The sequence below is a fragment of the Alosa pseudoharengus genome, unplaced genomic scaffold, assembly GCF_046254945.1.
Source record: "Alosa pseudoharengus isolate Yale_2024_CS ecotype anadromous, Long Island Sound unplaced genomic scaffold, YU_APseudo_1.1 YU_APseudo_1.1_scf_13, whole genome shotgun sequence".
In the NCBI taxonomy this organism is placed as follows: domain Eukaryota; kingdom Metazoa; phylum Chordata; class Actinopteri; order Clupeiformes; family Clupeidae; genus Alosa; species Alosa pseudoharengus.
Genome location: NW_027468598.1, coordinates 25026571 through 25040473, shown reverse-complemented (window position 1 = coordinate 25040473; position 13903 = coordinate 25026571). Strand labels below are relative to the sequence as shown.

General features: G+C 40.9%; 1 protein-coding gene across 1 annotated transcript; it reads right to left on the bottom strand.

Annotated features, from left to right (window-relative positions):
* Positions 1–224: 224 nt before the first annotated feature.
* Positions 225–13535, bottom strand: pitpnaa (phosphatidylinositol transfer protein, alpha a). The gene is made up of 12 exons (XM_076282644.1): positions 13410–13535; positions 12241–12271; positions 10466–10611; positions 4660–4751; positions 4537–4544; positions 4069–4143; positions 3694–3777; positions 3076–3153; positions 2480–2590; positions 2116–2238; positions 1282–1345; positions 225–965 (listed from the first exon to the last, which is right to left on the bottom strand). The coding sequence occupies exons 1-11, from the start codon at positions 13433–13435 to the stop codon at positions 1298–1300; spliced, it is 822 nt and encodes a 273-aa protein (XP_076138759.1). The 5' UTR covers positions 13436–13535; the 3' UTR covers positions 225–965; positions 1282–1297.
* Positions 13536–13903: the final 368 nt, after the last annotated feature.

Sequence of the window (13903 nt, the reverse complement as noted above, 5' to 3'; positions counted from 1 at the left end):
TTGCTGAATTTGACAGTGTGTAGGGGATTAGAATGGTGGAAGTGGAACCTTTCATTTCCAACCACAGACTGTGCCTATAACTTTGTTTGTGTTTAGCCTACAACTGGGAAGTAACATTTTTACTAGGAACACCTGCACTGCGTGAGCCCTACGCTTAGGATGAATTAAACATTAATTAAACATACCTCCGGTGTGCTTATAAACATGGTAGGGGAGGCAATAAGTAAATATAAATGTTTTTTTAATTTCATGATATGTCATATAAACAGTACTACAGTGTATCTGAAGACATATGCAAATACAGTGTTTCTTTCCACCCCTGACCAAAACAAAACAACAAAATCATGAACATAAAAAAAATGTACCCCAGATATAAATACAATGTAATACCCCAACTCTGGTTTCTCTCATTACAGGACCGAGTATAAAGAGCCACACAGACACACATCAAACAACCCCTCAGATCCCATCCTTGGCTTACACTACCATCGACTGAAACTGAAATATCATCTCAAGCAATGTTGACCATAGGGAACATTAGGTAGCGTTTTAAAAATCCAAGAAAAATAAAGAGCATGGCAAAAGATATTGTATGGTAATTTTGATTCTGAAGGGCCTACACAAGGAAAGATCAAAGGCTGACAACAACTGGATTTGGTCCATTCAATTGTATAAGACAAGTGCCACACAGTATTTTGACATTTGACACCACATATCAAAAAAAAAAAAAAGAATAAAAACAGTCCCATGAATCAAACATTTGTAAAGAACAATATCCTTATTAATTAGTGTACAGGTTACAAGTGAACTATTCAAGTGGTAAGGCTGTAGACCTTGATGATCCACCATGACAATAATGGCTTTTTAGATTGGTCAACAGGGCAGATGGAGAAGTTGAGCTGGATCATAGACTTGCTCCGGAAGGATGGCAGTCAAAACAGAATGCTGGTGTTTAAGGCAATGATCTGAAAATACATCAACAGGGAAATATAGATAACAGGGCATTAGAAAAATGAGCCAAGATTGCTTGAATAACCATGTTCCACACACATATTGTCTATACTTTTAAGTGAACTCAATTTGGCGGTAGGGGCAAAGAACATCTGGACCAGAGATCAGTTGATTTTGGTCTGACTCAAATACTCCACTAACACACTGCTTTGTTTCTGAGGAACTTGGAGGTGCTGTTAAGCTGCCAAGGATGAAAGCAAACAACTAGCAGGCTATTACGGCCATCCCCATGGCTGACAGTAATTAATGGTATGAGGGGTATGCACTCACAGTCACAGCTGTAGTCTCATTCTTCTGTGGCAGACATGCCCTTCACTGGGTCCTTCACTCTCATCTGTAAGGAGGAAGCAAACAATTTCACAAACCGCTACAACTTCACAGGCAGTATGGCAACTCTCAACACTGGCACGCCAGTGTCAGTCTTACTTTTATACAGGGGCAATAAGACACAAATGTAATGGAAAAATCGCTATCTTGTATTTGTATAACTCACTTTAACAGTTATAGAGCACAGATACATGTTCTGACATGTTTAAATGAAATGGCTGGCTGTGAAAACCACATTAAAAGGAAGGTCACCTTATCCTAGTGAACAAGACTGCTCTTCAATAATTTGAGAATGAGAGCTCAACAGAGGTCTTTCTACAGACCATGAATTGCACAACACATACAGTTAGTATGTGGTGATTGTGGACTGTGAATATGTTGGCTGTAAAGTTGAGTCTGATGTCAGGTCAATGTTCAGAAGGTGGACAGGGCATGACTTTTACAACTTTAGTTTATCAGCAGCAGTCACCATCTGACCAAATTAATTTGATCACAGACCTAGAGGTCTAACAAACCACAAGGATATGTTCATGGTCTTTGCACAGTGAGAGCTGGGTGCAATATCCCATTTGGATTTGGAATGAATTGGAATAGGCCTACATATGAGCATTAGCATGACACACATTAAATAAAATGTATGGAAAGATGAAAAGACAGAGACAGAGAGGAATGACTGAAGAAACAGAAATCAAGTAAATCAGGGGCATGACTTATATGACGAATATAATTAAAGAATATAATTCAAGAATATAATTTTGAAACATAGTCATAACCTACATCATCAAGTTCTTTTTGTGTCTCCTCCTCCATTCTTCGGATGTCATCCATTGTTAGTTCAACCCACTTGTCAAGCCAACAGAAAAGCTGCCTATGGAAATTGGTAAACAAGCGCTTCTCTTGCTGCAAATGAAAAATAATTCATTAGACAACTTTTAGGTCATCAAAAAGACCTTAACTAACTCACAGATTAGAACAAATTTAAACCATTCAAAACATTACTGATTACCATACAGACAGCATATGTCTAAGTTGCTATGGACAAAAGCGTCTCTGAAATACCTACGTAAACTATAGCTATATGTGGTATTCTTGAAAGCCAGTGACATACAGTATCACTGTTCCCATCTCAGAGACTCCATACCTTGTGAATGAAGTTCTCCACCTTGTTCTGCAGGCCAAACCACTTGAATTTGACTGTGACAAGTTTGTAGGCACACATATGTGGACAGTCCGTCTTGGATGGGAGCTCCTTCTGCAGAGCACAAACAAAAGTATTCACATGGAAGCAATTGTCTCAGCAGTCACAGTAACCCCAAGTACACAGACATGCTGCCATAAAACAGGAAAGACAGGCTTAGAGGCAGAATAAATAACATCTGTGTCTGTCTTTGCTCAACAACACCATTTTAACCTCATGTCAGCGCAGACTAGTCAAAAATGTGTATTTTACACCAATGACATGCGTTGCCAAATTATTTTAGCCATGCATCACTGGGCCACCATAAGGTTTGTTTAGAGTTTTTGAAGTTCTATAATTCTATAGAACATTGTTTCGGTTGTTCTATTGAGATTAAAGAAAGAGCGGCATGCATTTCACACACATGTATGTACAAAAAAAGCTTTATAAAACAGGATCCAGGTGTTTTCCATATGTGAGGATGACTGGACATCAACTGTGAAAGCCTGCTGTTCAAGGTTGCACAGCAACATCTGTGAGGGAGGACTACATGACTTTACCTTCCAGTCTGGTCCAAGGGGTCCCCGGCCTGTCTTTGCAGACTTGTATGTGGCAGGATCTTCATCTGGTTTATAGTCCTGAAGGGAGACAGTTCAGGATGTCAGTGAATCAGTGAATGTCAAATGAAGTCAGTAGTGAGGCTGTTTAAAGAAGCTACAGTAGGTGCAGTAGGCAAGGGAATTAACTACAACCCATGGGGGACAACAACCCAATTTACTACAGTTACGATTAAACTAAATGATCTCTGACAAAACGTGCCTTTAAATCACATCTTGTCCCAGATTCTGTTCATGCTTCTAGGTCACTTCTGTCAGCCCACCAAGCCAAGCAATGGTTGTTTGCATCCGATGCACTGCAGGCGAAGGCAGCCTATCTAGTGGATGGGCGACAGCCAAACACAACCTGCTGTAGCTCCGCTGAAATCTTGTGTCAAAAGCAGGAATCAATGACCCCAATTGCAGCAGTTGATTGGCTACTGTTTTTGAGAAGTGCATCTCAGTTAGCTGATGGAAGAGTTTACCGATGTGGACATCCGTGGCAAAAAGTTAATTCCTCATTTCTGCAACTCTAGGCATGTCTAAGTGTGCCAGCAGTGTCACTGCCACTGGAAAACTCACCTTGGCATCCACGGCATTTCGGTCTGCAATGTCAATGTGAACTACTTCAACCTTCTTCCATACGTCTGCATCTAAACCATGTACCTAATAAAAAGAATATATGAAATGACAGTGAATCAATCCTGACGATAACAATAAGGATCACGTCTGCTTGCCTCACACCAAATTCTGATTGGACGGGATGAATTATCAGAGGTAAAATTCCTGAAATACACCTGTACATCTGTATCCTCATAAATAACCCTTGAGAACCAGAACCCAGGAGGATGCAGTATATTAATAAGAGGGGATGTTGAGTTATAGAAAGAGAATTGCTTGTAAGTTTGCCATTAAGTGTGGTAACAGAAACTCTCCTTCCTTTTGAGACACACTCACATTTTCCTGCTCACCGAGGTCAGGCTTGTGCCAAGTTTCAATCTGGATCAGAAAATCGTCCTTCATGTACTCACTCTGGGAAACAAAACAAAAAAAATAGTTTCATGAATATAGTGAATAGTAATTATTTTTGACCACTATAATAAACACATAAAAACCTACACATACAAGACATGGAATGCTCTTATTATACTGAATCATATTGCCAATTAACCTATTTGGTTTTGGAATATTCCTTCTTGTGACGTGTTGCTGGCATCAAATTCAAAATGAGCTTATATATTTTTTTTTTATAAAATACATGTTATTTATGTTCTACTTTCAATTGGTTCACATGATAAACAGATCACCACATTCTGTTTTTATCTACATTTCACACAGCGTCCCAACTTTTTTGGAAATGGGGCTGTACTTGTAAGGCTTAAGAGGGGAAAAAAAAAAAAAAAAAAAAAAAAAAAAAAAACTTACTGTGAGAACTGTCATGACGAGAACATGTGAGGAGTACAAAACAAAAATGCACATTAGACATTCAATTCTCCAAACACAATTAGTAAGACTTTTCCTGATGTGTCAGTAACGAAGAAAGTGTACCTGTGCGACAGTACGGGTAAGCATTCCAGGCCTCCTCATGGATGTTGAGGGCAGAGGAAGGTGCTAGCATCCGCACAAAACCTGGCACTTTACTGCATATAAAAGAAAGCAAGAGGCAATGTTTAAACAGAGACTTTCTAATGAAGAGACAGCACTCAAGAAATCCTCCGTAGAAATGCGTGGGGTTAATTTGTAACAGGAATATGGCTGTTGTCTACACATATCCCGCCCCTTCCGCGGCCAAAAGTCGACATGTGAATACATCGTGCCAATCATGTGGTGTGTTGTGAATACATCGAGCCAATCATGTGGTGTGATTAGTGTTGTCACGATACCAAAATTATTGTTTCGATACTGAATCACCAAGTCAAGAATCTCGATACTTTTTCGATACTTTTTAAAAATTTGATTTGATTTGGGGGCCCCCACCACCTTAACCTCATCAGAAATATTGAATATAGTGTGATCATTCACACCAGTGTCCTTCACAGATCAGATAAGTGTCTTGCAATGCCCATTTATGGTATTTTGGTGCACACTACATGATTGACAGAAATGACGTTGAGAGCTAGAGGGATATTTAGCAAGGAGCTCTCTGCACATGTAAACGTTTGGCATTAGGTTGCATAGCATATTTCTGAAATGTCATTAAACCCAACAGTAGGCCTAAATGAACTAAATCCCATAGTCTAGGTAGGTTAGCAACACAAACTTGTGAGATGCAAGTGAGCAAATCAACTTAACATTAGCCTATTATTATTTGTTGCTTTGCGGGCACAGCATCACTTAAACTAGCAGCCATGTCTCAATGTTTATGGCATGACAGCTGCAGCTTGAAAGATGCGTGTGTGAGAGAGGAGAAAGGACACGCAGACTAGTGGAGGCACTAGAATGCCTTGCGCACACGCATCTTACTGCAAAACGACCCTGTTATTCTTACAAGTATCGATACTAATAAAATTAGTATTGTGACATTTTTAATTTCTGGGCGAAACTTTTGTGGTATCGGTACACCGTGCAACACTTGTTGTGATCTCGCCGCTGGAGCGAGGTTGGTGTCGTGAAGCCTTGTGCACGCGCAGTTCTGCCCGAAATAGATGCCCGATAAGTGCCCAAAGTGTGTTGCAATATGGCCACCATATGGAGGGACTTACCTAAAAGAACTTTGGTTTAAATCAAGGAAAGAAATCAGAAATGTTAAAATATGCTGTGAATGCCCATTTTCATAAATTATGAAATGCCCATTTATTAAACCTAGCCAACTCATGATTTCTAGCAGTGTGCCTGAGGCCTTTAAGCCCTTAAAATGAAATTTATTGCATGTACAAGATTGAGAACCAACTTGTGATCTCACATACCAACCCATTGATAGCAATAAAATGTATGGTTAAAATGGATAATAATTTAACTTCAAGACTACTTTTAGTTAGCCATGTAACCCATCTTGGTTTTAAACAAAGACACTATCCCCTCCCCCAATGGAATGCTAATGTGCTGGTTTAAGGCCTATCACTTACACAAGACAAAGGATGCTTCCTTGATATAATGTATCCATGTATCATGAAATGTAAATGTATTCATGTCTGGTATCATTTTGATAGTCTCATTACAAGGATTGTAATGATGTGATTGTGAGAATGTTTGGAACATTCTATAAGTGATATTTCTGATGTATAAGATATCTCTCCTCATGCTATTCTGACAAGAATTCATAGGTGTGAAGTGGGTGTGAGTAGGTGTGTCTGATACCAACTGTAGAACCAATCAAGTGGGCTTGTTCTTGGCGCCACTTTGTTCTTTGTTTAAACCATTTAAAAGTAACTAAACTGCAATGTTTGTGAGATCAGATTTTCTAGACTTGGACTAAGGATGTAGAGCGGAAGAGAATAGTTGGCTTCAGGCCAACCTAGGCCTGGCCTGGGCTAGGCCTACATAGACCTTTTTTTGTACTCTCTCTGCTTGTAACAGAATAAACCTGATTCCTGAGTTTTTCCTGAAGTTCGCCAGTCTAAGATTAATATTAAGTAATTATTCACCTACAATTACTTTCATGGAGGTTCCAACCGCAGAGATAATATACTTTTGTCGCTGATTCTAAGACGCCGCAGTTTTTTTTTTTTTCTTTTTCTCATCGCTCTGGTGACAGCTCCCAAGTTAAGGACGCTTTTTATCTGCATTTCTTCTTTGGTGATGAACGAAGGTGGATCTGTAAATCCGGGCGGTTCCTACTAACCACAGTTTGGAATGGGCGGTAAGATATCGGAAAAGGCATTCTGAGTGAGTAGACATTTTGGCAAAACCGTAACTTAATAGTGGACACAAAATTGTGCTTCCCCGATTTTGGCAATATTTTGGCAAAACCGTAATTTAATAGTGGACATAAATTTGTGCTTCCCCGATTTTGGCAAAACGTCGCACAAGACGAATTAATCCATATTTTGTAAAGCGTCTATATATGTGTTGGATTGAAGTCCAATGGTGCCTCTTTATTGGATATAAGGAGTAAATAGATTAGCGAGTGTGCTAGGCAGCTCAGTATTAAACACGGTGGTTCGTGTGCAATCTATTTTTCGCGGGTTTTAGGGACATCATGTCCTAACAAGCTACGTAGCTTATGCCCCTTTGTGTTTACAGAACATTTTATTCCTTCACTACCAAAACAGAATATTAGACAGAACTTGGTGCTGCCCTTTTTGTTTTTATCACCAAGAGCGTATGAGCGGCTAGAATCCAAGCTAACACTAGTCTTGTTTTGTTTTTGAGTAGATGTGGTGTTTTGTTTTAGGCTACATCTACACTCAGATGATGAATCCAGGATTTTTGTCGTAATCTTTTTCAAGTGTGCAAACAGCATAAGCTCAAACAGCATAACCTCAAGAGAGCATGGTTAGGCCTCTTTTAAGTACGCCTGAGCTAACTAGCTGCCGCTAGGGGCGTCTAGATGTCTTTGTGAGCTAATATGAGCTAACTGAAAAGGCTTGACTAAACTTCTTTTGTTCTTTTAAGCAGGAAATTCTTCCTGCAGCCCGTTTAAAGTTGTCCTCCAGCTCCATGGAGCTGTGTGTGTCTGTGTGTCCAGTATGAATGAATGCGCGTGTGGGCCGGCCCTGTGTGTGTGAAATTTGTTTATTTCGTTATATGTGTTTGTTTCCATTTTTTGTTTCAAGTCCTTCTTTGTTTTCTTGGGTCAAAAGTTTTCACACCTTTTGCTATCTTATCTCACTGCCTTTGTTCTAGCAGCACTGTATTCTATAACCAACCCCCCAGCTTCTCCCCCATGGACACAAAAGGAACTTCACTGGGGAGATATGAACCTAAGAGGAGTGATAATGGGAAACCATTGTTGATTTCAACCATTTTCTTTCTTTCATTTGAGGGACATCTTTTGGGTTTAACATGTTAAGACATATTTTTTTTTATTTTTGCTTGTATGCCAATGGGAAATGTTTGCTACATGTTTACGCCTTGTTTGATGTGGGCAAATGTTCAATTGAATGGATTCATACCCACAACTTGAGTTTCTTTCTGTTTGAAATTACCTTTTATTTGTTTTTAGTTTGTATTTTTTTGTTATAGTTAAGAAACTATAAAAAGGGGGAGATAGATGGTATTGAATTGAAATACCATCTAAGTTTACTGGTTTTATTGCTCAAACGGTCATTTTTTAAATGCCTACTGTTTTGTTTTACTGACCCTCACTTCTAATGCAAAATCTCTTTAAAAGACATGCAGGGGTACCCTACCCACGTGAGTCTGTGGATTATTTTTCTTTTAAACATCTAAACTTAACCAAAGTTTATTTATTTTCTTTATATTGGCCTTTTGCCAATAGATGCAAATGTGTAGTCTCTGTTTGGAGATAAATAGCCCTGCTATGTTAGAAGACCCATGCTGTAGGTGTGACTGTCTCCAATTGAGAAACTGAATACATTAGCATACTGTTGTTGACTTGTGAATCTGCATTCACGAGACACTGTTTGACTCTGTTTACACTCATGCTAATGTCTCCCAAGTTGTTGTGAATCCACTCTTCAGAATCTCTTTCATGCCAGAAGGGACAAAGGGAGGTGTGACATGCCTTTGTCTTCGACTACCACTAAGCAAACATATCAGAAGATCCTTTCAAGATGGCGAATGGCTCCACCAACCAGGCTCAGCTACCACGCCAGAGCAGCAGCCGTGGAGACCAGGCCATGCCACTGGACGAGCTTGATGGACCAGACAACTCTGCCCTGGGCTCAGGTACAGCCAGCAGCAGCGGTCGGGGCTAGGCCATGCCACTGGACGAGCTTGATGGACCAGACAACTCTGCCCTGGGCTCAGGTACAGCCAGCAGCAGCGGTCGGGGCTAGGCCATGCCACTGGACGAGCTTGATGGACCAGACAACTCTGCCCTGGGCTCAGGTACAGCCAGCAGCAGCGGTCGGGGCTAGGCCATGTCATGAGACGAATCTGGACGAGGCTCAGGAACCACAGGTCCAACGGAACCAGTGGCAGAAGCAACTGCCATGACTCTGGAAGCAACAAAACTGGACTGACTGAAAGCAACGAAAGGGGGTGCCGAAAGCAGCATCGCACTCCGCATCATCAAAGACACTCATGGCCCATTGTTCATGGACTGTTTGGACTGACACAAGGGTGCACGCCGAACGCGGCCTGCATGCACACCCTTTGCACTCGCACACACTTACACTGCAACAATGCAGACACATTCAAGTTTCATAAGAGAACCCTTCTTCAACGGAAGAGAAACGCAAGAAGGGATGTATGCTGAACGCTGCTTTCCTTGCTCACGCACACACTTACATTGATTATGGACTGATTATGGACTTTATAAAAAAAAAAACCAACAAAAAAAAATTTGTAAAATTGTTCAAGAAGGCTCATGTTATGGAATCTTATTTTAAACTTCAAGTCATTCAGACTTGAAAAGGGGGAATTGATAGCAATAAAATGTATGGTTAAAATGGATAATAATTTAACTTCAAGACTACTTTTAGTTAGCCATGTAACCCATCTTGGTTTTAAACAAAGACACTATCCCCTCCCCCAATGGAATGCTAATGTGCTGGTTTAAGGCCTATCACTTACACAAGACAAAGGATGCTTCCTTGATATAATGTATCCATGTATCATGAAATGTAAATGTATTCATGTCTGGTATCATTTTGATAGTCTCATTACAAGGATTGTAATGATGTGATTGTGAGAATGTTTGGAACATTCTATAAGTGATATTTCTGATGTATAAGATATCTCTCCTCATGCTATTCTGACAAGAATTCATAGGTGTGAAGTGGGTGTGAGTAGGTGTGTCTGATACCAACTGTAGAACCAATCAAGTGGGCTTGTTCTTGGCGCCACTTTGTTCTTTGTTTAAACCATTTAAAAGTAACTAAACTGCAATGTTTGTGAGATCAGATTTTCTAGACTTGGACTAAGGATGTAGAGCGGAAGAGAATAGTTGGCTTCAGGCCAACCTAGGCCTGGCCTGGGCTAGGCCTACATAGACCTTTTTTTGTACTCTCTCTGCTTGTAACAGAATAAACCTGATTCCTGAGTTTTTCCTGAAGTTCGCCAGTCTAAGATTAATATTAAGTAATTATTCACCTACAATTACTTTCACCATATTACACTTGCTAAGAACAAAGAGGTTCTAAGCAAGTTCCTCCAATAGCAAAATAACCTAACTGGAGCTGAACTCTTGCTTTGCAATCATAAAAAAAATCACTTGCCTTCTTGCAAATGACAAAAGAACCTTTGCGTGTCGTACACAGACCTGTATTTTCGCAGTTGATCGGCTTACCTCTGCAGGTGGTAGATCTTGTGCGTGTACTGGCCCTTCTCCCCCTCCTTCTCGTACGGCTCGTTCTTCAGCACCTCCACCCCTTCTCCGCCGCCCGTTTCATTTTTGCTGGCCTCAGCTACTGAGTACAGCTGGCCCACCTGATACTGCACAAGGGGGGAGGGAGAAAAAGGAAATGCTGACCACCACCGGCAGCAACACCCTCAACAGAAACCACTTAACCTAAAGTACCATCTGTGCCCTTAGAAAAGAGGAAATGATGGTTTCATGCAATACGCAAGACTGCAGAAGGCACATAATCTGTGAAAAGATGGTATGGCCCTGATACAATGACCTGACTGACTTCTGCCTCTTCAACAGCTACAACAACATAGAATGCATGAATATTACATGAGCACATTGAATGAGAAATGAGAAATTAACTGAGGCAACAAGCACAATAAGGACACACGAGACCCATCTAACATTTCCATGGGGTGACTGACCATGGCACAGCATGTGATGCCCCCTTTTCTACAACATTAACAGAAGCTCTATTGGCTCTCAGGGAGGGCTAGTTTTAAACAGAGGCGTCAGAAGTCAGCTGCCTTTAAACTGATCCCATTATCCAGTCAAGCTTGGACGGAGGAATTATCATTATCTTACTGCTTAGGCTGCCTGCCAACCAATCACCCCCCCCATCCAACAGCCATCGTCAGGAGCTGGAGAGGTAGAGGTAGCAGCAGCACCAGCAGTCACAGTCACGGCCAGCACGCCTGCGTCACACAGGTGGTGAGTCACCCAGCCAGTGGGGCCACGCCTGCTGCTGACTGAACTACGGGCTCACTCCACTGACATCAAGGCCACAATAGATTAAACTCCCAGAAGAGCCAACACTGGACTGTAAGGTGTCAATTGCTTGTCAATTACTCCGCCACTCCTTTTGAGGAGTTTGTTGATGGAAGACTGAGGGAACAATCACAAAGAACTGAGAGTGTCATTGCGGCGGTTGCAGTGGGTGGATTGGAATGTCACCTCACGTGTTGAACTTGTGCTTCCTATTATTGTTAAAAGGAAGACTGGTCTTTTTCAATGACGGACAGCCAATCCAGTGCCAATATAGTGACGTGAATCAGTGAGCACAATGCATGGCAAACTGAAGTCTTATGGCCTATTTAAGCTCTGTTGGGACTGGGAGTGAAATTACAGCAAAATTGTCAGTCCCTCACAAGGCTCCCATCTGTGACAATGACTTATGAGCACAGGCTGCTCACAAGTCCACTGGCAGGTGGAATTGCTCCCTGGGGGCTACTCAAGTGTTGGGAGATTAAGCTGGGGGGGGGGGGGCTGGCAGTTTTTGTACAAAAAGTATTGCTATGGAGTCATTTTTCCCCGTTGCACCAGCACTGGATTTTAGGGTTCCCCCACCTGCCAAACCCCACTTTAACCACTGCTCAGAGTGTATCTCCTTTTCACTTCCAAAGGAGTATTCCTTTTATTATTCGGGCAATTCTAACAAGCAAGAAGGGAGTTCTTCTCCCCAGGAATATCTGAGTCAGAAGGGTGGAAAAAAATGTGAACAAACAGCTTTTGTGCCTGTGATTTCTCAGACAGGGTTTAAGGCTCAACTCTTTATTTACAGTAGATGAGAGAGAACTCCCTTCATGTTATGCTTGAATCAAGCGCTTAGATTGAGTTGAAAATGTTTAACCCAGGGACTTCCCATCTGCAGACAATCCCTGAACAAAAGGTCAGGTGAAAAAAAATAAAAAAAAACATGCGAAATCAGCACTTACCTCCTCAACCGATATCGGAAGGACGACTCGGCTGCAGAGAAAGAGTGGAGCCTCATTACAATATGGCAAAATATTACCGCATTACAAAAAAAATAAAAAATACTTTGTCCAGTCTGCCTAGGGGTTTTGAAATGTTAGTTACTAGCTGGCACTTACACCATGCAGGAATTGCTACGGTAGATATGCATAACTGAAACGTGCTGTAGGCCTAGGCTACTTTCAATGATATTCCTTGATTGGCTTTATGATTAGGCTACTCTGTAGGCCACTTGCGTCTGTCAAATTACTAAAGGCAAATTAAATCAATCATCATCTCACTAGGTGTAAGATGCAAATGTCAATAATATAATCAAATAAAATCTAAATTACACCTAGAGTATTTGTGATGGGGGACTCAAAAGAGTTAAACGTTGTGTGAAGTCCTCCACAGCCTTAGTAATTTGTCCTAACCCTTGGCTACCTTCATTTAATAGACTGGTAAGGTGCTGTGCGACCTAGTGCCATCAGAGTTGTAGAGATAGTAGGCTACGCAATGACAGGCTAAATAATAGTTAGTCATCGTAAATCCATTATGGAAGTAGAGTAGGCGAAGTATGTTATTATAGAAAATAAAGTAACCCTAAACTCAACCAAATCAGTCACTCTTCACGTGTTCCACTAAGATACATTTCTATTTCGAATCAGCTTCGTTCTGCATTTAAAGATTATTCTATTTTAACAGTGTTGTGGGCCTTGGCATAAAACAACGTTACTCTCCCATTCATTTAACATTCACTGCCCGATGATGTGGTGACAACTCAGACCAAGGTGTAACGTTACTTGGCAGCCTTTAACGTTAATGGTATCATAATGTTACATTTCACTGGACGCCATTTCCATTTACAATTTCCTAGGGAAACTGACCAAGATACGGTACCTATTGTCTTTAGATCTGAGGATCATTTACATATATTTTAAAAGTAGCAGCTAACTCTTTCACGAAACAGATCGTGGACAACAGCTGGCTGGCTGGCTAACTGCTGCCTAACGTAAGTTACTGACTGTAGCTAGCTAGCTAACGTTAGCTCGACCAAGTTCATGGTAACACCACCTTGTTCAGTTTACTCATAATTTACGAAGCAGTTGCTATGCTTCATTTATAAAACGTACAATTGAAAATAACAACTTACTACTCCTTAATCAGCGTTTTTTTCATGTCGCCGTTGTATGCCCCACTTTCACAAGTCCAGACAACGTTATGCTGCTCTCACTCGTCTAGTCGATGCATTTTGTTCCACAGTTTCCTTCTGCCTTAAATTTACTTCCTGAAAGATATTGAAGGGGGCGAGGCGTAGTCAAGGCAACTACACCCACTAGAACTACAATGTAAAACACATCAACTAGCCGAGGCTGGTGATCATCTCCAATACATTCTTTTACTTTGCGTAATATTTGGGTGTTTCGGAGTGACCTTTGTTTTTCTTAAGTAGTGTATTTCAAAATATTTAAAAGAAACTTGTTGCGATAACTGTCGAATTGCACCCACCCAGTCAAACCAGTATGCCTACTGTGTTTTTGAACAGAGCACACTTGTTAAACAAGAACTTCAACTGGCCTTAATAGACTAGGCAGGATTTTGGAAAATGTGCTTATTTAAAGTCCTGAAGGCAAATCGTGTGAATTT